The sequence below is a fragment of the Myxine glutinosa genome, chromosome 10 (assembly GCF_964187855.1).
Source record: "Myxine glutinosa chromosome 10, kmMyxGlut1.1, whole genome shotgun sequence".
Taxonomy (NCBI): domain Eukaryota; kingdom Metazoa; phylum Chordata; class Myxini; order Myxiniformes; family Myxinidae; genus Myxine; species Myxine glutinosa.
The window spans coordinates 58,910,409-58,934,956 of record NC_136270.1 but is presented as its reverse complement, the minus strand read 5'-3'; the positions used below and the strand labels follow the sequence as shown (position 1 = coordinate 58,934,956).

At 37.6% G+C, this 24,548-nt stretch overlaps 1 protein-coding gene across 5 annotated transcripts in view; it reads right to left on the bottom strand.

Annotated features, from left to right (window-relative positions):
* Window positions 1-2,118: 2,118 nt before the first annotated feature.
* The window catches only part of CFAP65 (cilia and flagella associated protein 65), a 245,362-nt gene continuing 222,932 nt past the window's right edge, over window positions 2,119-24,548 (bottom strand). For 3 of the 5 annotated variants that reach the window (XM_078785710.1, XM_068125878.2, XM_078785711.1), the window contains one exon: window positions 2,119-2,691. In XM_078785710.1, the coding sequence (XP_078641836.1) occupies window positions 2,627-2,691 (65 nt within the window). In that variant the 3' untranslated portion in view covers window positions 2,119-2,626. Of the gene's footprint in view, window positions 2,692-22,007; window positions 22,054-24,548 lie in introns of all 5 variants that reach the window. The other 2 variants (XM_078785714.1, XM_078785713.1) reach the window with 2 other exon arrangements.

Sequence of the window (24,548 nt, the reverse complement as noted above, 5' to 3'; positions counted from 1 at the left end):
GACAATCATGGTTCCCTGTTTGAGGCAAGGTTTTGAATGGGGTAAGATAAGAGAAGGTGGTGAACAGCTGTTTTAAAGACCTGGAGGAATGAGTGGGATTGAAGAGAGTGAGGGAGTTTGTTCCAGAGGCGGGAGAAAAGAGGAATGAAAGAGTGAAGGTGAGCAGGGAGTCTTGATTTTGGCAGTTTCACCAGAAGAGGGTTGCTGGCGGATCTTGTGCGACCTGTATGAGTACTTGGGGGACAGAGCACAGAGAGAGTTGGGGGAGCAAGGCCGGAGAGGAGTCGGTAGAAGACAGAAAGACCACCAACCTGCCTGCGGTGAGAGAGAGAAAGGCCCTCAAAATCGGCTTCACGGCGGGAGATTCCAATGATTCTGAAAGCTTTGGTTTCAACAGCGTGAAGACGAGCTAGGTGTGAGGCAGGAGCACCAACCCAGAGGGGTGGAACAGTATTCCATTGAGTTGCGGATGAAAGCCTTGTATGTGGTGAGGAGCTCAGGTGTGCCAAGGAAGGACTTTGCACGACGGAGAATGCCCAGTTGGCGACTGGCTTTGGAGGCCAGCTTGGAAATGTGTTTGTCCCAGGAAAGATCATGGCAGATTATGAGACTCAAGAGATTGAGTGACATAACTTCTTGGAGAGGATTGCTAAGAAAATAGATGGGAGGGTTGTCCAGACGGTATTTTCGAAGAGACATAGTTAGAGTGTGAGATTTGTCAGGATTGAGTATTTTTGGTCTTGGGGATAATTTGGGTATTTGGGGTCCTCATGGTCTTTAAGGGTCTTTGGGGTCTTTTGGATTGTTTGGATCTTTGGGGTCCTCAGGGTATTTAAGGGTCTTCGAGGTGTTTTTGGTCTTCTGGGTCTTTTAAATCTTTTTGGTCTTTGGGATAATTTGGGTCTTGAGGTATTTGGGGTCATTTCAATCCTTTCAGTAACCGGGATATTCTGGGTCTTATGGGTGTTTTGGGTCTTCGGGGTCTTTAAGAGTCTTTGGGATATTTTGGGTCTTTTCAGTCTTCAGGGTCTTTGGGGTATTTTGGGTCTTTAGCAGTCTTCAGGGTATTTTGCCTCTTCAGAGCCCTTGGGGTCTTCTGGGTTTTTGGGATATTTTGGGCCTCTGGTTCTTTTGTATCCTTGGGGTCGTTTTGGTCTTCAGGCTATTTTGGGTCTTTGGGGTCTTTCTTTGGGATATTTTGGGTCTTTTCAGTCTTTTGGATGTTTCAGGTCTTTTGGGTATTTGGGGTATTTTGTGTCTTCAGAGTCCTTGGGGGTCTTCTGCATCCTTGGGGTCTTTTGGGTCCTCGGGGTTGTTTCGGTCTTTTGGATCCTCGAAGTATTTTGGGTCGTCAGGGTCTTTTGGGTATTCGGGGTCTTTAAGGGTTTTGGGGTAGTTTGGGTCTTTAACTGTCTTGAGGGTATTTTGGGTTTTCAGGGTCTTTTGGGTCTTCGTGGTATTTTGGGTGTTTGGGGTCCCTTGGGTCTTTTGGTCCTTTAGAGTCCTTGGGTTCTTCTAAGTTGTTCGGGTCTTTTGGGTCATTTGGATCTTGAGGGTTGTTTAGGTCTTTTGAGATCCTCAGGATCTTTGGGATTATCGGGCTCTTTTGGGTCTTTGGGGTCCATTGGGTTTCAAGGTCTTTTCAGTATTTTGGGTCTTTGGGGTATTTTGGGTCTAACAGTCTTCAGGGTCTTTTGGATCATCAGAGTCCTTGGGGGTCTTCTGAGTCTGTGGGGTATTTTGGGTCCTCTTTGTCATTTGGGTCCTCAGGGTTGTTTGGGTCTTCAGAGTCCTTGAGGTCTTCCGGGTCCTTGGAATCCTCATGGTCTTTTGTGTATTTTACAGTTTAAAGGGTATTTGGGGTCTTTGGGTATTTTAGGTGTTTGGGGTCCATTGGGTCTTCTGGGTCCTCGGGGTCTTTTGGGTCCTCAGTCTTTTAACCAGTGGACACACAGTCGTGTTCAAAGATTGCCCATTAAACCCCTCACTTAAATCCTTCCTAAAGCACTACTCAAAGCCTTTAAAACCTATCCTTTGAAGGGGACAGACACACAAATACACATAGTGTTTTATGTGGTAGATTGTTCTGTGTAAAATGAGCAGAGCCTTTAATACCATGACTTTTAAGCTTTAATAAAAGCAAAGACTTTATATTGTGCAGAAGATAATTAACAGAATGTGTTAACAGTTTGTCAAGATGTTTAGTACTTGCAATGTACCAAAATGTCCTCACATGAGAGAAATCACATTTGACTGCACAATGTCAGGTGTGTTCATGCAAAGCAACAGCAACAATTCGCATTGCCCAACAAATGCGTTAAATAAACACACAAAAGCAACGTGCCCAATTTCAGAACATTTTGCCCAATATTGTTCGATGATGATCGTACATGGTGCTACATGGTGCAAAAATACAAAGGTTGTCCTTTGAGGAACTTGCCCAAATGTTATGATGACCAGGTAAGTAAACAGGTAAGTAACGGGTCAGTCCGTGAGCTCCCAGAACCTGTCGGATATACTTCAAGGAGCAACAAGTGTCAGTGACTGCTCACCGAGCTGCCCCGTATTTTCTCTCAGGGTGGATAATGTCGGCAGCTCACCACAGAGTAGTTGTCATCTGGGTCCATCATGGCGGCGTAAAATGGGGTGGATGGGAGGAACGACCCCTGATAGGAAGTCGATTGGAGTTTACTGCAACAAAAGCAAGAGAAGTCAAGCAAACATTTGCTACGCTTGATACGATTGTGATCTCTTTGCATTCATGTGTGTAAGGGAATATTGTTGGAATCATCTATGTTTATGCAGCACAAACAAACAAACAAACAAAATGGTTTATTGAAAGCATGTCTGGCAGCCGATGGCTGAATTACACATGCATACATATTCTTATACAAAGATTGCTTAAAAGATAAAACAGTGACTTTGGAAATTAAACCATATTGAGACATCGAGCTTTCACTTCAGAAAGAGAAAACTCCAGCAGAGGGCGGGCTAACAAGCTCCCAAAGAATGGTGAGCACCATGATGTTCCCTTACTCATGGAGCATCGGCACCTGAAAGAGTACTTACGAGGGCTAGTTTATCATAAACTATCACTAATATACCACAAACATTGCAATTAGATTCGAGGCCTGAAAGAGTACTTACGAGGGCTAGTTTATCATAAACTATCACTAATATACCACAAACATTGCAATTAGATTCGAGGCCTGAAAGAGTACTTACGAGGGCTAGTTTATCATAAACTATCACTAATATACCACAAACATTGCAATTCGATTCGGAGCCTGGAAGAGCACTTACGAGGGCTAGTTTATCATAAACTATCACTAATATACCACAAACATTGCAATTAGATTCGGAGCCTGAAAGAGAACTTACGAGGGCTAGTTTATCATAAACTATCACTAATATACCACAAACATTGCAATTAGATTCGGAGCCTGAAAGAGCACTTACAAGGGCTAGTTTATCATAAACTATCACTAATATACCACAAACATTGCAATTCCATTCGGAGCCTGAAAGAGCACTTACAAGGGCTAGTTTATCATAAACTATCACTAATACACCACAAACATTGCAATTCGATTCGGAGCCTGAAAGAGCACTTACAAGGGCTAGTTTATCATAAACTATCACTAATATACCACAAACATTGCAATTCGATTCGGAGCCTGAAAGAGCACTTACGAGGGCTAGTTTATCATAAACTATCACTAATATACCACAAACATTGCAATTAGATTCGAGGCCTGAAAGAGCACTTACGAGGGCTAGTTTATCATAAACTATCACTAATATACCACAAACATTGCAATTAGATTCGGAGCCTGAAAGAGCACTTACAAGGGCTAGTTTATCATAAACTATCACTAATATACCACAAACATTGCAATTAGATTCGGAGCCTGAAAGAGTACTTACGAGGGCTAGTTTATCATAAACTATCACTAATATACCACAAACAATGCAATTAGATTCGGAGCCTGAAAGAGTACTTACAAGGGCTAGTTTATCATAAACTATCACGAATATACCACAAACATTGCAATTAGATTCGGAGCCTGAAAGAGTACTTACGAGGGCTAGTTTATCATAAACTATCACTAATATACCACAAACAATGCAATTCGATTCGGAGCCTGAAAGAGTACTTACGAGGGCTAGTTTATCATAAACTATCACTAATATACCACAAACAATGCAATTAGATTCGAGGCCTGAAAGAGTACTTACGAGGGCTAGTTTATCATAAACTATCACTAATATACCACAAACATTGCAATTAGATTCGGAGCCTGAAAGAGCACTTACAAGGGCTAGTTTATCATAAACTATCACTAATATACCACAAACAATGCAATTAGATTCGAGGCCTGAAAGAGTACTTACGAGGGCTAGTTTATCATAAACTATCACTAATATACCACAAACATTGCAATTAGATTCGGAGCCTGAAAGAGCACTTACAAGGGCTAGTTTATCATAAACTATCACTAATATACCACAAACATTGCAATTAGATTCGGAGCCTGAAAGAGTACTTACAAGGGCTAGTTTATCATAAACTATCACTAATATACCACAAACATTGCAATTAGATTCGGAGCCTGAAAGAGTACTTACGAGGGCTAGTTTATCATAAACTATCACTAATATACCACAAACAATGCAATTCGATTCGGAGCCTGAAAGAGTACTTACGAGGGCTAGTTTATCATAAACTATCACTAATATACCACAAACAATGCAATTAGATTCGAGGCCTGAAAGAGTACTTACGAGGGCTAGATTATCATAAACTATCACTAATACACCACAAACATTGCAATTAGATTCGAGGCCTGAAAGAGTACTTACAAGGGCTAGATTATCATAATCTATCACGAATATACCACAAACAATGCAATTATATTCGAGGCCTGAAAGAGTACTTACAAGGGCTAGATTATCATAAACTATCACTTACAAGTATCACTTACAAGTATCACCGCATTACCACAAACAATGCAATTAGATTCGAGGCCTGAAAGAGTACTTACGAGGGCTAGATTATCATAAACTATCACTAATACACCACAAACATTGCAATTCGATTCGGAGCCTGAAAGAGCACTTATGAGGGCTAGTTTATCATAAACTATCACTAATACACCACAAACATTGCAATTAGATTCGAGGCCTGAAAGAGTACTTACAAGGGCTAGATTATCATAAACTATCACTAATATACCACAAACAATGCAATTAGATTCGAGGCCTGAAAGAGTACTTACAAGGGCTAGATTATCATAATCTATCACGAATATACCACAAACAATGCAATTATATTCGAGGCCTGAAAGAGTACTTACAAGGGCTAGATTATCATAAACTATCACTAATACACCACAAACATTGCAATTAGATTCGGAGCCTGAAAGAGTACTTACGAGGGCTAGTTTATCATAAACTATCACTAATAAACCACAAACATTGCAATTCGATTCGAGGCCTGAAAGAGAACTTACGAGGGCTAGTTTATCATAAACTATCACTAATACACGACGAACATTGCAATTAGATTCGAGGCCTGAAAGAGAACTTACGAGGGCTAGTTTATCATAAACTATCACTGATATACCACAAACATTGAAAGTAGATTCGAGGCCTGAAAGAGTACTTACGAGGGCTAGTTTATCATAAACTATCACTAATACACGACGAACATTGCAATTAGATTTGAGGCCTGAAAGAGAACTTACGAGGGCTAGTTTATCATAAACTATCACTGATATACCACAAACATTGAAAGTAGATTCGAGGCCTGACAGAGTACTTACGAGGGCTAGTTTATCATAAACTATCACTAATAAACCACAAACATTGCAATTAGATTCGAGGCCTGAAAGAGTACTTCCAAGGGCTAGTTTATCATAAACTATCACTAATATACCACAAACATTGCAATTAGATTCGAGGCCTGAAAGAGTACTTACAAGGGCTAGTTTATCATAAACTATCACTAATATACCACAAACATTGCAATTCGATTCGAGGCCTGAAAGAGAACTTACGAGGGCTAGTTTATCATAAACGATCACTAATACACCACAAACATTGCAATTACATTCGGAGCCTGAAAGAGTACTTACGAGGGCTAGTTTATCATAAACTATCACTAATAAACCACAAACATTGCAATTAGATTCGAGGCCTGAAAGAGTACTTACAAGGGCTAGTTTATCATAAACTATCACTAATATACCACAAACATTGCAATTAGATTCGAGGCCTGAAAGAGAACTTACGAGGTCTAGTTTATCATAAACTATCACTAATACACGACGAACATTGCAATTAGATTCGAGGCCTGAAAGAGAACTTACGAGGGCTAGTTTATCATAAACTATCACTAATATACCACAAACATTGCAATTAGATTCGAGGCCTGAAAGAGAACTTACGAGGGCTAGTTTATCATAAACTATCACTAATATACCACAAACAATGCAATTCGATTCGGAGCCTGAAAGAGAACTTACGAGGGCTAGTTTATCATAAACTATCACTAATATACCACAAACATTGCAATTCGATTCGGAGCCTGAAAGAGCACTTACGAGGGCTAGTTTATCATAAACTAACACTAATATACCACAAACATTGCAATTAGATTCGAGGCCTGAAAGAGCACTTACAAGGGCTAGTTTATTAGGGTTAGAAGGGCTCGTTTATTAGGGTTAGAAGGGCTAGTTTATCATAAACTATCACTAATATACCACAAAAAATGCAATTAGATTCGAGGCCTGAAAGAGCACTTACAAGGGCTAGTTTATTAGAGTTAGAAGGGCTCGTTTATTAGGGTTAGAAGGGCTAGTTTATTAAGGTTAGAAGGGCTAGTTTATTAGGGTTAGAAGGGCTAGTTTATCATAAACTATCACTAATATACCACAAACAATGCAATTCGATTCGGAGCCTGAAAGAGCACTTACAAGGGCTAGTTTATCATAAACTATCACGAATAAACCACAAACATTGCAATTAGATTCGAGGCCTGAAAAAGTACTTACAAGGTCTAGATTATCATAAACTATCACTAATACACCACAAACATTGCAATTAGATTCGGAGCCTGAAAAAGTACTTACGAGGGCTAGTTTATCATAAACTATCACTAATAAACCACAAACATTGCAATTAGATTCGAGGCCTGAAAGAGTACTTACAAGGGCTAGTTTATCATAAACTATCACTAATATACCACAAACATTGCAATTAGATTCGAGGCCTGAAAGAGAACTTACGAGGGCTAGTTTATCATAAACTATCACTAATACACGACGAACATTGCAATTAGATTCGAGGCCTGAAAGAGACTTATGAGGGCTAGTTTATCATAAACTATCACTAATATACCACAAACATTGAAAGTAGATTCGAGGCCTGACAGAGCACTTACGAGGGATAGTTTATCATAAACTATCACTAATATACCACAAACATTGCAATTAGATTCGAGGCCTGAAAGAGAACTTACGAGGGCTAGTTGATCATAAACTATCACGAATATACCACAAACATTGCAATTAGATTCGAGGCCTGAAAGAGTACTTACGAGGGATAGTTTATCATAAACTATCACTAATATACCACAAACATTGCAATTAGATTCGAGGCCTGAAAGAGAACTTACGAGGGCTAGTTTATCATAAACTATCACGAATATACCACAAACATTGCAATTAGATTCGAGGCCTGAAAGAGAACTTACGAGGGCTAGTTTATCATAAACTATCACGAATATACCACAAACATTGCAATTAGATTCGAGGCCTGAAAGAGTACTTACAAGGGCTAGTTTATTAGGGTTAGAAGGGCTCGTTTATTAGGGTTAGAAGGGCTAGTTTATTAAGGTTAGAAGGGCTAGTTTATTAGGGTTAGAAGGGCTAGTTTATCATAAACTATCACTAATATACCACAAACAATGCAACTCGATTCGGAGCCTGAAAGAGCACTTACAAGGGCTAGTTCATCATAAACTATCACGAATAAACCACAAACATTGCAATTAGATTCGAGGCCTGAAAGAGTACTTACGAGGGCTAGTTTATCATAAACTATCACTAATATACCACAAACATTGCAATTAGATTCGAGGCCTGAAAGAGCACTTACAAGGGCTAGATTATCATAAACTATCACGAATAAACCACAAACATTGCAATTAGATTCGAGGCCTGAAAGAGCACTTACAAGGGCTAGATTATCATAAACTATCACTAATACACCACAAACATTGCAATTAGATTCGGAGCCTGAAAGAGTACTTACGAGGGCTAGTTTATCATAAACTATCACGAATATACCACAAACAATGCAATTAGATTCGGAGCCTGAAAGAGTACTTAAGAGGGCTCGTTTATTAGGGTTAGAAGGGCTAGTTTATTAGGGTTAGAAGGGCTAGTTTATCATAAACTATCACTAATATACCACAAACATTGCAATTAGATTCGGAGCCTGAAAGAGTACTTACGAGGGCTAGTTTATTAGGGTTAGAAGGGCTAGTTTATTAGGGTTAGAAGGGCTAGTTTATCATAAACTATCACTAATATACCACAAACAATGCAATTCGATTCGGAGCCTGAAAGAGTACTTACGAGGGCTAGTTTATTACGGTTAGAAGGGCTAGTTTATTAGGGTTAGAAGGGCTAGTTTATCATAAACTATCACTAATATACCACAAACAATGCAATTAGATTCGAGGCCTGAAAGAGCACTTACATGGGCTAGTTTATTAGGGTTAGAAGGGCTAGTTTATTAGGGTTAGAAGGGCTAGTTTATCATAAACTATCATTAATACACCACAAACAATGCAATTAGATTCGAGGCCTGAAAGAGCACTTACATGGGCTAGTTTATTAGGGTTAGAAGGGCTAGTTTATTAGGGTTAGAAGGGCTAGTTTATCATAAACTATCACGAATATACCACAAACAATGCAATTAGATTTGGAGCCTGAAAGAGTACTTCCAAGGGCTAGTTTATCATAAACTATCACGAATATACCACGAACATTGCAATTAGATTTGAGGCCTGAAAGAGTACTTACGAGGGCTAGTTTATCATAAACTATCACTAATATACCACAAACATTGCAATTATATTCGAAGCCTGAAAGAGTACTTACGAGGGCTAGTTTATCATAAACTATCACTAATATACCACGAACATTGCAATTATATTCGAGGCCTGAAAGAGTACTTACGAGGGCTAGTTTATCATAAACTATCACTAATATACCACAAACATTGCAATTCGATTTGAGGCCTGAAAGAGTACTTACGAGGGCTAGTTTATCATAAACTATCACTAATATACCACGAACATTGCAATTATATTCGAGGCCTGAAAGAGTACTTACAAGGGCTAGTTTATCATAAACTATCACTAATATACCACAAACATTGCAATTAGATTCGAGGCCTGAAAGAGTACTTACGAGGGCTAGTTTATCATAAACTATCACTAATATACCACAAAGATTGCAATTAGATTCGAGGCCTGAAAGAGCACTTACGAGGGCTAGTTTATTAGGGTTAGAAGGGCTAGTTTATTAGGGTTAGAAGGGCTAGTTTATCATAAACTATCACTAATATACCACAAACAATGCAATTAGATTCGGAGCCTGAAAGAGTACTTACAAGAGCTAGTTTATCATAAACTATCACTAATATACCACAAACAATGCAATTCGATTCGGAGCCTGAAAGAGTACTTACAAGGGCTAGTTTATTAGGGTTAGAAGGGCTAGTTTATAAGGGTTAGAAGGGCTAGTTTAACATAAACTATCACTAATACACCACAAACATTGCAATTAGATTCGAGGCCTGAAAGAGAACTTACAAGGGCTAGTTTACCATAAACTATCACTAATATACCACGAACATTGCAATTAGATTCGAGGCCTGAAAGAGCACTTACGAGGGCTAATTTTTCATAAACTATCACTAATACACCACAAACATTGCAATTAGATTCGAGGCCTGAAAGAGAACTTACAAGGGCTAGTTTAACATAAACTATCACTAATATACCACAAATATTGCAATTATATTCGAGGCCTGAAAGAGAACTTACAAGGGCTAGTTTTTCATAAACTATCACTAATATACCACGAACATTGCAATTAGATTCGAGGCCTGAAAGAGAACTTACGAGGGCTAGTTTAACATAAACTATCACTAATATACCACAAACATTGCAATTAGATTCGGAGCCTGAAAGAGAACTTACGAGGGCTAGTTTATCATAAACTATCACTAATATACCACAAACATTGCAATTAGATTCGAGGCCTGAAAGAGAACTTACAAGGGCTAGTTTACCATAAACTATCACTAATATACCACGAACATTGCAATTAGATTCGAGGCCTGAAAGAGAACTTACAAGGGCTAGTTTAACATAAACTATCACTAATATACCACAAACATTGCAATTAGATTCGAGGCCAGAAAGAGTACTTACGAGGGCTAGTTTATCATAAACTATCACTAATATACCACGAACATTGCAATTAGATTCGAGGCCTGAAAGAGCACTTACGAGGGCTAGTTTTTCATAAACTATCACTAATACACCACAAACATTGCAATTAGATTCGAGGCCTGAAAGAGAACTTACGAGGGCTAGTTTATTAGGGTTAGAAGGGCTAGTTTATTAGGGTTAGAAGGGCTAGTTTATCATAAACTATCACTAATATACCACAAACAATGCAATTCGATTCGGAGCCTGAAAGAGTACTTACGAGGGCTAGTTTATTACGGTTAGAAGGGCTAGTTTATTAGGGTTAGAAGGGCTAGTTTATCATAAACTATCACTAATATACCACAAACAATGCAATTAGATTCGAGGCCTGAAAGAGCACTTACATGGGCTAGTTTATTAGGGTTAGAAGGGCTAGTTTATTAGGGTTAGAAGGGCTAGTTTATCATAAACTATCATTAATACACCACAAACAATGCAATTAGATTCGAGGCCTGAAAGAGCACTTACATGGGCTAGTTTATTAGGGTTAGAAGGGCTAGTTTATTAGGGTTAGAAGGGCTAGTTTATCATAAACTATCACGAATATACCACAAACAATGCAATTAGATTTGGAGCCTGAAAGAGTACTTCCAAGGGCTAGTTTATCATAAACTATCACGAATATACCACGAACATTGCAATTAGATTCGATGCCTGAAAGAGAACTTACGAGGGCTAGTTTAACATAAACTATCACTAATATACCACAAACATTGCAATTAGATTCGAGGCCAGAAAGAGTACTTACAAGGGCTAGTTTATCATAAACTATCACTAATATACCACGAACATTGCAATTAGATTCGAGGCCTGAAAGAGCACTTACGAGGGCTAGTTTTTCATAAACTATCACTAATACACCACAAACATTGCAATTAGATTCGAGGCCTGAAAGAGAACTTACAAGGGCTAGTTTACCATAAACTATCACTAATATACCACGAACATTGCAATTAGATTCGAGGCCTGAAAGAGAACTTACAAGGGCTAGTTTAACATAAACTATCACTAATATACCACAAACATTGCAATTAGATTCGAGGCCAGAAAGAGTACTTACAAGGGCTAGTTTATCATAAACTATCACTAATATACCACGAACATTGCAATTAGATTCGAGGCCTGAAAGAGCACTTACGAGGGCTAGTTTTTCATAAACTATCACTAATACACCACAAACATTGCAATTAGATTCGAGGCCTGAAAGAGTACTTACGAGGGCTAGTTTATTAGGGTTAGAAGGGCTAGTTTATTAGGGTTAGAAGGGCTAGTTTATCATAAACTATCACTAATATACCACAAACAATGCAATTAGATTCGAGGCCTGAAAGAGCACTTACATGGGCTAGTTTATTAGGGTTAGAAGGGCTAGTTTATTAGGGTTAGAAGGGCTAGTTTATCATAAACTATCATTAATACACCACAAACAATGCAATTAGATTCGAGGCCTGAAAGAGCACTTACATGGGCTAGTTTATTAGGGTTAGAAGGGCTAGTTTATTAGGGTTAGAAGGGCTAGTTTATCATAAACTATCACGAATATACCACAAACAATGCAATTAGATTCGGAGCCTGAAAGAGTACTTCCAAGGGCTAGTTTATCATAAACTATCACGAATATACCACGAACATTGCAATTAGATTTGAGGCCTGAAAGAGTACTTACGAGGGCTAGTTTATCATAAACTATCACTAATATACCACAAACATTGCAATTATATTCGAGGCCTGAAAGAGTACTTACGAGGGCTAGTTTATCATAAACTATCACTAATATACCACGAACATTGCAATTATATTCGAGGCCTGAAAGAGTACTTACGAGGGCTAGTTTATCATAAACTATCACTAATATACCACAAACATTGCAATTAGATTCGAGGCCTGAAAGAGTACTTACGAGGGCTAGTTTATCATAAACTATCACTAATATACCACAAAGATTGCAATTAGATTCGAGGCCTGAAAGAGCACTTACGAGGGCTAGTTTATTAGGGTTAGAAGGGCTAGTTTATTAGGGTTAGAAGGGCTAGTTTATCATAAACTATCACTAATATACCACAAACAATGCAATTAGATTCGGAGCCTGAAAGAGTACTTACAAGAGCTAGTTTATCATAAACTATCACTAATATACCACAAACAATGCAATTCGATTCGGAGCCTGAAAGAGTACTTACAAGGGCTAGTTTATTAGGGTTAGAAGGGCTAGTTTATAAGGGTTAGAAGGGCTAGTTTAACATAAACTATCACTAATACACCACAAACATTGCAATTAGATTCGAGGCCTGAAAGAGAACTTACAAGGGCTAGTTTACCATAAACTATCACTAATATACCACGAACATCGCAATTAGATTCGAGGCCTGAAAGAGAACTTACAAGGGCTAGTTTAACATAAACTATCACTAATATACCACAAACATTGCAATTAGATTCGAGGCCAGAAAGAGTACTTACAAGGGCTAGTTTATCATAAACTATCACTAATATACCACGAACATTGCAATTAGATTCGAGGCCTGAAAGAGCACTTACGAGGGCTAGTTTTTCATAAACTATCACTAATACACCACAAACATTGCAATTAGATTCGAGGCCTGAAAGAGAACTTACAAGGGCTAGTTTACCATAAACTATCACTAATATACCACAAATATTGCAATTATATTCGAGGCCTGAAAGAGAACTTACAAGGGCTAGTTTTTCATAAACTATCACTAATATACCACGAACATTGCAATTAGATTCGAGGCCTGAAAGAGAACTTACAAGGGCTAGTTTAACATAAACTATCACTAATATACCACAAACATTGCAATTAGATTCGGAGCCTGAAAGAGAACTTACGAGGGCTAGTTTATCATAAACTATCACTAATATACCACAAACATTGCAATTAGATTCGAGGCCTGAAAGAGAACTTACAAGGGCTAGTTTACCATAAACTATCACTAATATACCACGAACATTGCAATTAGATTCGAGGCCTGAAAGAGAACTTACAAGGGCTAGTTTAACATAAACTATCACTAATATACCACAAACATTGCAATTAGATTCGAGGCCAGAAAGAGTACTTACAAGGGCTAGTTTATCATAAACTATCACTAATATACCACGAACATTGCAATTAGATTCGAGGCCTGAAAGAGCACTTACGAGGGCTAGTTTTTCATAAACTATCACTAATACACCACAAACATTGCAATTAGATTCGAGGCCTGAAAGAGAACTTACAAGGGCTAGTTTAACATAAACTATCACTAATATACCACAAATATTGCAATTATATTCGAGGCCTGAAAGAGAACTTACAAGGGCTAGTTTTTCATAAACTATCACTAATATACCACGAACATTGCAATTAGATTCGATGCCTGAAAGAGAACTTACAAGGGCTAGTTTAACATAAACTATCACTAATATACCACAAACATTGCAATTAGATTCGAGGCCAGAAAGAGTACTTACAAGGGCTAGTTTATCATAAACTATCACTAATATACCACGAACATTGCAATTAGATTCGAGGCCTGAAAGAGCACTTACGAGGGCTAGTTTTTCATAAACTATCACTAATACACCACAAACATTGCAATTAGATTCGAGGCCTGAAAGAGAACTTACAAGGGCTAGTTTACCATAAACTATCACTAATATACCACGAACATTGCAATTAGATTCGAGGCCTGAAAGAGAACTTACAAGGGCTAGTTTAACATAAACTATCACTAATATACCACAAACATTGCAATTAGATTCGAGGCCAGAAAGAGTACTTACAAGGGCTAGTTTATCATAAACTATCACTAATATACCACGAACATTGCAATTAGATTCGAGGCCTGAAAGAGCACTTACGAGGGCTAGTTTTTCATAAACTATCACTAATACACCACAAACATTGCAATTAGATTCGAGGCCTGAAAGAGAACTTACAAGGGCTAGTTTAACATAAACTATCACTAATATACCACAAATATTGCAATTATATTCGAGGCCTGAAAGAGAACTTACAAGGGCTAGTTTTTCATAAACTATCACTAATATACCACGAACATTGCAATTAGATTCGAGGCCTGAAAGAGAACTTACAAGGGCTAGTTTAACATAAACTATCACTAATATACCACAAATATTGCAATTATATTCGAGGCCTGAAAGAGTACTTACAACAGCTAGTTTATCATAAACTATCACTAATATACCACAAACATTGCAATTAGATTCGAGGCCTGAAAGAGTACTTACAAGGGCTAGTTTTAAAAAAACTATCACTAATACACCACAAATATTGCAATTAGATTCGAGGCCTGAAAGAGAACTTACAACAGCTAGTTTATCATAAACTATCACTAATATACCACAAACATTGCAATTAGATTCGAGGCCTGAAAGAGTACTTACAACAGCTAGTTTATCATAAACTATCACTAATATACCACAAACATTGCAATTAGATTCGAGGCCTGAAAGAGTACTTACAAGGGCTAGTTTATCATAAACTATCACTAATATACCACAAACAATGCAATTAGATTCGAGGCCTGAAAGAGTACTTACAACAGCTAGTTTATCATAAACTATCACTAATATACCACAAACATTGCAATTAGATTCGAGGCCTGAAAGAGTACTTACAACAGCTAGTTTATCATAAACTATCACTAATATACCACAAACATTGCAATTAAATTCGAGGCCTGAAAGAGTACTTACAAGGGCTAGTTTTAAAAAAACTATCACTAATACACCACAAATATTGCAATTAGATTCGAGGCCTGAAAGAGCACTTATGAGGGCTAGTTTATCATAAACTATCACTAATATACCACAAACATTGCAATTAGATTCGGAGCCTGAAAGAGTACTTACGAGGGCTAGTTTATTAGGGTTAGAAGGGCTAGTTTATTAGGGTTAGAAGGGCTAGTTTATCATAAACTATCACTAATATACCACAAACAATGCAATTCGATTCGGAGCCTGAAAGAGTACTTACGAGGGCTAGTTTATTACGGTTAGAAGGGCTAGTTTATTAGGGTTAGAAGGGCTAGTTTATCATAAACTATCACTAATATACCACAAACAATGCAATTAGATTCGAGGCCTGAAAGAGCACTTACATGGGCTAGTTTATTAGGGTTAGAAGGGCTAGTTTATTAGGGTTAGAAGGGCTAGTTTATCATAAACTATCATTAATACACCACAAACAATGCAATTAGATTCGAGGCCTGAAAGAGCACTTACATGGGCTAGTTTATTAGGGTTAGAAGGGCTAGTTTATTAGGGTTAGAAGGGCTAGTTTATCATAAACTATCACGAATATACCACAAACAATGCAATTAGATTTGGAGCCTGAAAGAGTACTTCCAAGGGCTAGTTTATCATAAACTATCACGAATATACCACGAACATTGCAATTAGATTTGAGGCCTGAAAGAGTACTTACGAGGGCTAGTTTATCATAAACTATCACTAATATACCACAAACATTGCAATTATATTCGAGGCCTGAAAGAGTACTTACGAGGGCTAGTTTATCATAAACTATCACTAATATACCACGAACATTGCAATTATATTCGAGGCCTGAAAGAGTACTTACGAGGGCTAGTTTATCATAAACTATCACTAATATACCACAAACATTGCAATTAGATTTGAGGCCTGAAAGAGTACTTACGAGGGCTAGTTTATCATAAACTATCACTAATATACCACGAACATTGCAATTATATTCGAGGCCTGAAAGAGTACTTACAAGGGCTAGTTTATCATAAACTATCACTAATATACCACAAACATTGCAATTAGATTCGAGGCCTGAAAGAGTACTTACGAGGGCTAGTTTATCATAAACTATCACTAATATACCACAAAGATTGCAATTAGATTCGAGGCCTGAAAGAGCACTTACGAGGGCTAGTTTATTAGGGTTAGAAGGGCTAGTTTATTAGGGTTAGAAGGGCTAGTTTATCATAAACTATCACTAATATACCACAAACAATGCAATTAGATTCGGAGCCTGAAAGAGTACTTACAAGAGCTAGTTTATCATAAACTATCACTAATATACCACAAACAATGCAATTCGATTCGGAGCCTGAAAGAGTACTTACAAGGGCTAGTTTATTAGGGTTAGAAGGGCTAGTTTATAAGGGTTAGAAGGGCTAGTTTAACATAAACTATCACTAATACACCACAAACATTGCAATTAGATTCGAGGCCTGAAAGAGAACTTACAAGGGCTAGTTTACCATAAACTATCACTAATATACCACGAACATTGCAATTAGATTCGAGGCCTGAAAGAGCACTTACGAGGGCTAATTTTTCATAAACTATCACTAATACACCACAAACATTGCAATTAGATTCGAGGCCTGAAAGAGAACTTACAAGGGCTAGTTTAACATAAACTATCACTAATATACCACAAATATTGCAATTATATTCGAGGCCTGAAAGAGAACTTACAAGGGCTAGTTTTTCATAAACTATCACTAATATACCACGAACATTGCAATTAGATTCGAGGCCTGAAAGAGAACTTACAAGGGCTAGTTTAACATAAACTATCACTAATATACCACAAACATTGCAATTAGATTCGGAGCCTGAAAGAGAACTTACGAGGGCTAGTTTATCATAAACTATCACTAATATACCACAAACATTGCAATTAGATTCGAGGCCTGAAAGAGAACTTACAAGGGCTAGTTTACCATAAACTATCACTAATATACCACGAACATTGCAATTAGATTCGAGGCCTGAAAGAGAACTTACAAGGGCTAGTTTAACATAAACTATCACTAATATACCACAAACATTGCAATTAGATTCGAGGCCAGAAAGAGTACTTACAAGGGCTAGTTTATCATAAACTATCACTAATATACCACGAACATTGCAATTAGATTCGAGGCCTGAAAGAGCACTTACGAGGGCTAGTTTTTCATAAACTATCACTAATACACCACAAACATTGCAATTAGATTCGAGGCCTGAAAGAGAACTTACAAGGGCTAGTTTAACATAAACTATCACTAATATACCACAAATATTGCAATTATATTCGAGGCCTGAAAGAGAACTTACAAGGGCTAGTTTTTCATAAACTATCACTAATATACCACGAACATTGCAATTAGATTCGATGCCTGAAAGAGAACTTACAAGGGCTAGTTTAACATAAACTATCACTAATATACCACAAACATTGCAATTAGATTCGAGGCCAGAAAGAGTACTTACAAGGGCTAGTTTATCATAAACTATCACTAATATACCACGAACATTGCAATTAGATTCGAGGCCTGAAAGAGCACTTACGAGGGCTAGTTTTTCATAAACTATCACTAATACACCACAAACATTGCAATTAGATTCGAGGCCTGAAAGAGAACTTACAAGGGCTAGTTTACCATAAACTATCACTAATATACCACGAACATTGCAATTAGATTCGAGGCCTGAAAGAGAACTTACAAGGGCTAGTTTAACATAAACTATCACTAATATACCACAAACATTGCAATTAGATTCGAGGCCAGAAAGAGTACTTACAAGGGCTAGTTTATCATAAACTATCACTAATATACCACGAACATTGCAATTAGATTCGAGGCCTGAAAGAGCACTTACGAGGGCTAGTTTTTCATAAACTATCACTAATACACCACAAACATTGCAATTAGATTCGAGGCCTGAAAGAGAACTTACAAGGGCTAGTTTAACATAAACTATCACTAATATACCACAAATATTGCAATTATATTCGAGGCCTGAAAGAGAACTTACAAGGGCTAGTTTTTCATAAACGATCACTAATATACCACGAACATTGCAATTAGATTCGAGGCCTGAAAGAGAACTTACAAGGGCTAGTTTAACATAAACTATCACTAATATACCACAAATATTGCAATTATATTCGAGGCCTGAAAGAGTACTTACAACAGCTAGTTTATCATAAACTATCACTAATATACCACAAACATTGCAATTAGATTCGAGGCCTGAAAGAGTACTTACAAGGGCTAGTTTTAAAAAAACTATCACTAATACACCACAAATATTGCAATTAGATTCGAGGCCTGAAAGAGAACTTACAACAGCTAGTTTATCATAAACTATCACTAATATACCACAAACATTGCAATTAGATTCGAGGCCTGAAAGAGTACTTACAACAGCTAGTTTATCATAAACTATCACTAATATACCACAAACATTGCAATTAGATTCGAGGCCTGAAAGAGTACTTACAAGGGCTAGTTTATCATAAACTATCACTAATATACCACAAACAATGCAATTAGATTCGAGGCCTGAAAGAGTACTTACAACAGCTAGTTTATCATAAACTATCACTAATATACCACAAACATTGCAATTAGATTCGAGGCCTGAAAGAGTACTTACAACAGCTAGTTTATCATAAACTATCACTAATATACCACAAACATTGCAATTAGATTCGAGGCCTGAAAGAGTACTTACAAGGGCTAGTTTAAAAAAAACTATCACTAATATACCACAAATATTGCAATTAGATTCGAGGCCTGAAAGAGTACTTACAAGGGCTAGTTTAAAAAAAACTATCACTAATACACCACAAATATTGCAATTAGATTCGAGGCCTGAAAGAGTACTTACAACAGCTAGTTTATCATAAACTATCACTAATATACCACAAACATTGCAATTAGATTCGAGGCCTGAAAGAGAACTTACAAGGGCTAGTTTAACATAAACTATCACTAATATACCACAAACATTGCAATTAGATTCGAGGCCTGAAAGAGTACTTAGGAGGGCTAGTTTATCATAAACTATCACTAATATACCACAAACATTGCAATTAGATTCGGAGCCTGAAAGAGCACTTACAAGGGCTAGTTTAACATAAACTATCACTAATATACCACAAACATTGCAATTAGATTCGAGGCCTGAAAGAGTACTTACAAGGGCTAGTTTAACATAAACTATCACTAATATACCACAAACATTGCAATTAGATTCGAGGCCTGAAAGAGCACTTACAAGGGCTAGTTTAACATAAACTATCACTAATATACCACAAACATTGCAATTAGATTCGGAGCCTGAAAGAATACTTACAAGGGCTAGTTTAACATAAACTATCACTAATATACCACAAACATTGCAATTAGATTCGGAGCCTGAAAGAGTACTTACGAGGGCTAGTTTATCATAAACTATCACTAATATACCACAAACATTGCAATTAGATTCGAGGCCTGAAAGAGAACTTACGAGGGCTAGTTTATCATAAACTATCACTAATACACCACAAACATTGCAATTAGATTCGAGGCCTGAAAGAGTACTTACGAGGGCTAGTTTATCATAAACTATCACTAATATACCACAAATATTGCAATTCGATTCGAGGCCTGAAAGAGCACTTACAAGGGCTAGTTTATTAGGGTTAGTAGGGCTAGTTTATTAGGGTTAGAAGGGCTAGTTTATCATAAACTATCACTAATACACCACAAACATTGAAATTAGATTCGAGGCCTGAAAGAGAACTTACGAGGGCTAGTTTATTAGGGTTAGAAGGGCTAGTTTTTTCGGGGGATGTCCTGCCTTACACCTTGCTCTCCTTGATAGAATACTGCTCTCCCCTCTGGGCTGGTGCTCCTGCCTCACACCTAGCTCGGCTTCACGCTGTAGAAACCAAAGCTTTCAGAATCATTGGAATCTCCCGCGATGAAGCTGATTCTGAGGGCCTTTCACTCACTCACTGCAGGCAGGTTGGTGGTCTTTCTGTCTTCTACCGACTCCTTCCCGGCCTTGCTCCCCCAGCTCTCTCTGTGCTCTGTCCCCCAAATATTCCTACAGGTCGCACAAGACCTGTCAGCAACCCTCTAATGGTTAAATTGCCAAAATCAAGACTCTCTGCTCACCTTCACTCCTTCATTCCTCTTTTCTTCCGCCTCTGAAACAAACACCCTCACTCTCTTCAATCCCACTCCTCCTCCAGGTCTTCAAAACAGCTGTTCACCACCATCTCTTATCTTCCGCCATTCAAAAGCTTGATCTTTTCATAAATCACTCCAAATCCACCTCTTTCAAATTCCGTTTTCTTTCCTGAAAGTCCCTGTACTATTGTCTATCCCCTTCCACATATCTCCCGATGTCCCTGTTCTCCAATGTTGCTGTGCTTCCCTCTCTCCCACTCTTGTCTTCTGCTCCCTTTATTTTATGCTTTATGTGTTTCTGTTTGTCTTTCTGTGTTTGTTGTGTTAGCTTTGGCACGAGCCTCGACTTTGTATAGAAAAATAAAATAAACTAGAACGGGCACTCGGTAGAGCGCATACCTTCGCCGCAGCTACTGTTCTGTACTTGGCATGGGAGTGTAGGGAACAGAACAGTGAACAGTTTGGTGCTGATTTCATGCAAATCGGATAAGAATTGACCGAGTTATGACAAACAAGATCGGGCATTGAATTCTGAACATTTTGGCATTAGTTGCATGCCAATTGGATAAAAATTGACCGCGCTATGGTAAAAATACGATTTTGACCTTTTCGTGACCTTGACCTTGACCTTTGACCCGATTGCTCCCAAAATCTAATCAAATGTGTCGCGTATAATAACCAATCATCCCACCAAATTTCATGCAATTCGGTTGAATACTTTTTGAGTTATGCGAATAACATACACACACACACACACACACAGACATACAAATAAATACACAGCGATCAAAACATAACCTTCCGCTTTTGCGAAGGTAAAAACAAGTACAGATACAAAGTACACTGCCCCCATGCCAAATAAATAAATACCATCTAACGTGGCAGGGGCACCTCCTGCGCCCAGCAATACCACCATGCAGCTCATAGAGACTGTATTGGGACAGAGAGGTATACAATAAATGATTGATTAATTGCATAATTAAAATCAATAAATAATGATCATAAAATATTTTCTTAATCAATTGCCTAATAGAATACCTAAACTACTAGTGCTTCATCCGAAGCTGTAACTTTTTGAAAATTAATTAAATATTTCAATAACCGAAAAAACGAAATAACTGATTAATTCATAAATAATGACTCGATTAATTGATTAAACAATAAATCAAAAATATATTTTATAGCCAAATCACTTGGTCACTGTTGTGTCCAAATATCAGCTTCCTAGCTCAAATGGTGCCTGAGATATTACCCAGATGAGAAAGAAAAGAAATAAGTATTCATTAATCGATAATAATGAAGTAACGAATAAATTAAATAATTAAACCAAAAAAATAATGCTGTTTTTGCCAAAGCACTTGCTCATTATTGTGCCAAAATTAGACCTTCGTAGCTGAAAGGATGGCTAAGATATTGCCCGGACAAACAAACAAACAAGAAAACAAGAAAGAAAGCGGGGTGAAAACTGAGTACTTCCTTACAGCGCGGCATTGTCCTTTGGTGTCCGGCAATGACGTCATGCAGCACCTGGAGATGGCATAGGAAAGAAGCGGTGTGTTCCCCCATCTTATGTTCCCCCATCCAAAACCTTGATCTTTTATACCCCCGCTAATTCACCCCAGATACACTTTTTTGAAATTCCAACTTCTTTCCTGGAAGTCCTTGCAGTGTCCATGTGTTTTATACCTCTCCCACCTCCCCCCAAGCCCTCTCCCTCCCAAAGATCTCTCGATGTCCCTGCTCTCAAATGTTGTGTTTGTGTCCTTCCCCATCTCTCCCCATCTTGTCTACTGCTCCACTTATTATATGTTTTGTGTGTCGGTTTGACTTTTTGTGTGATTAATGTTAGCTCTTTCACGAGCCTCGATCTTGTATACAAAAAAAACAAACAAAAAAAACCCCTTACGATTATGAAGTTTAAAATTTTTGTAAATAAACATAAATCTATTCAAGAGGCTGTGGAACAATGTGATAGTTACTTTAAAACAGCTCGAAATAACTTCTTTAAGAAATCAACGCCACTAACAATTAGACTTGGGTGCTCAATACAAGGTGAAAAGAGGAACCCATTTTTAAAAACAACTCTTAGACTACAAAATAATTATGAAGAGTTTCTTGAGAACGGTCTCATAGTAGAGCTACCCAGGATTGAAGAGGATTGTAGTCCAGGAATAAGGAATATTTCTATATTCCTAACCCCCAAACAACAACATTAATCCCCCCATCCCTGTATAGTAGTGGATTGTGAAGTGTCAACCTATTGTGCTCAAGGGTATTATCTGCTTGCCTGTGTCTTTTGTAATTCCTGTGAATAAAATGAACCGAAAATCTCTTCTCCTTTTAAATCAGAAAATTTGTTAGTCCAAGGGACTGTATTCATTACATCAACGATTTTAAAAAGTTAATTTGTCCATCTCTTTGTATAACCTTTCTCAAAATGACTTTTCCATCTGTATATTCTTACAATATCACCAACTTTGAACTTGGGTTTTCTCAGATTAATCTCCATTTCATATTCTAATTACCTTCGCAAAAGCGGAAGGTTATGTTTTGATCGCTGTGTATTTATTTGTATGTCTGTGTGTGTGTATGTTAATCGCATAACTCAAAAAGTATTCAACCGAATTGCATGAAATTTGGTGGGATGATTGGTTATTATACGGGACACATTTGATTAGATTTTGGGAAACAGATTTGCTCAAATTCTGACTATTTTTAACTCGATCGTATTTCACTCAAAGTTATGCGCGACTGAAGAAGAAGATGTCCATCCAGGACGTCATCACTATAACGCAATCTCCCGCGATCATTTCAACCTCAAAAAAAATTATAATTGCAGATTTGTCAAGAGATGAGGCATATTAACAAACGAATGAAACAGATTTGCTCAAATTCTGACTATTTTTAACTCGATCGTATTTCACTCAAAGTTATGAGCGACTGAAGAAGAGGATGTCCATCCAAGACGTCATCACTATAACGCGATCTCCCGCAATCATTTCAACCTCAAATGAAATTCAAATTGCAGATTTGTCAATCGGGGAGGCATATTAACAGACGAATGAAACAGATTTGCTCAAATTCTGATTTTTAAAAATCGATCGCATTTCACATAAAGTTTCACATCGCATACACTCCCATGCCAAGTACAGAACAGTAGCTGCGGCGAAGGTATGCGCTCTACCGAGTGCCCGGATTCTAGTTTTGTAAATGTTTCCGATGGTTTTGATTTTGTTGATGAATGAACTGTATGATTGTAATTATCTACAATGTCCTGAATTTAAGATACCCATTGTTGAGAACCGAGTTGTGTGAATTTTTTTTATACTAGTAACGGTACCCGCCCTATGGGCGGGGCCTCAATTGGGAGGCCCAAATGGAAAGGCAAAATATCAGAAATTGAAGGCTTTTTTACTTTAAGCGATTCATAGAAACATCCATTGAATCATATCACCGCAAATTGTTACACTCGTGGGGGTGGATTGTTTAATGATGGTACACTCATGGGGCTGGGTACATGATTCTAATTTTAGGTAATTTGAAGTAATGATAAATGTAGGGGTGTACTTACCTTTTCCACATGCGAAATTTGCATTTATGTTCATTTAAATTATGCAATGGACTACAAAATGTAAATGTTTCATGATATTTCTAATGTTATATCACCTTCATCTATCAATATTATTGAAATGAAGATCAAATAGCTGTATGTTGAAATATGTTGAAAAAGTCCAAACTTTACATGGGGTGTACTTACTTTTTCACGTGACTGTATATACACATATATACACATCCACACACATGTACACCGACACACATGCATGCACACATACACATACACATCCACGCACACACACACACACACACAAATACACACGCACACAAATGTACACATACACACACATACATATATACACATATATACACACACACACACACACACACACACACACACACACACACACACACACACACACACACACACACACACACACACACATTTTTTTTTTTTTTTTTGTATA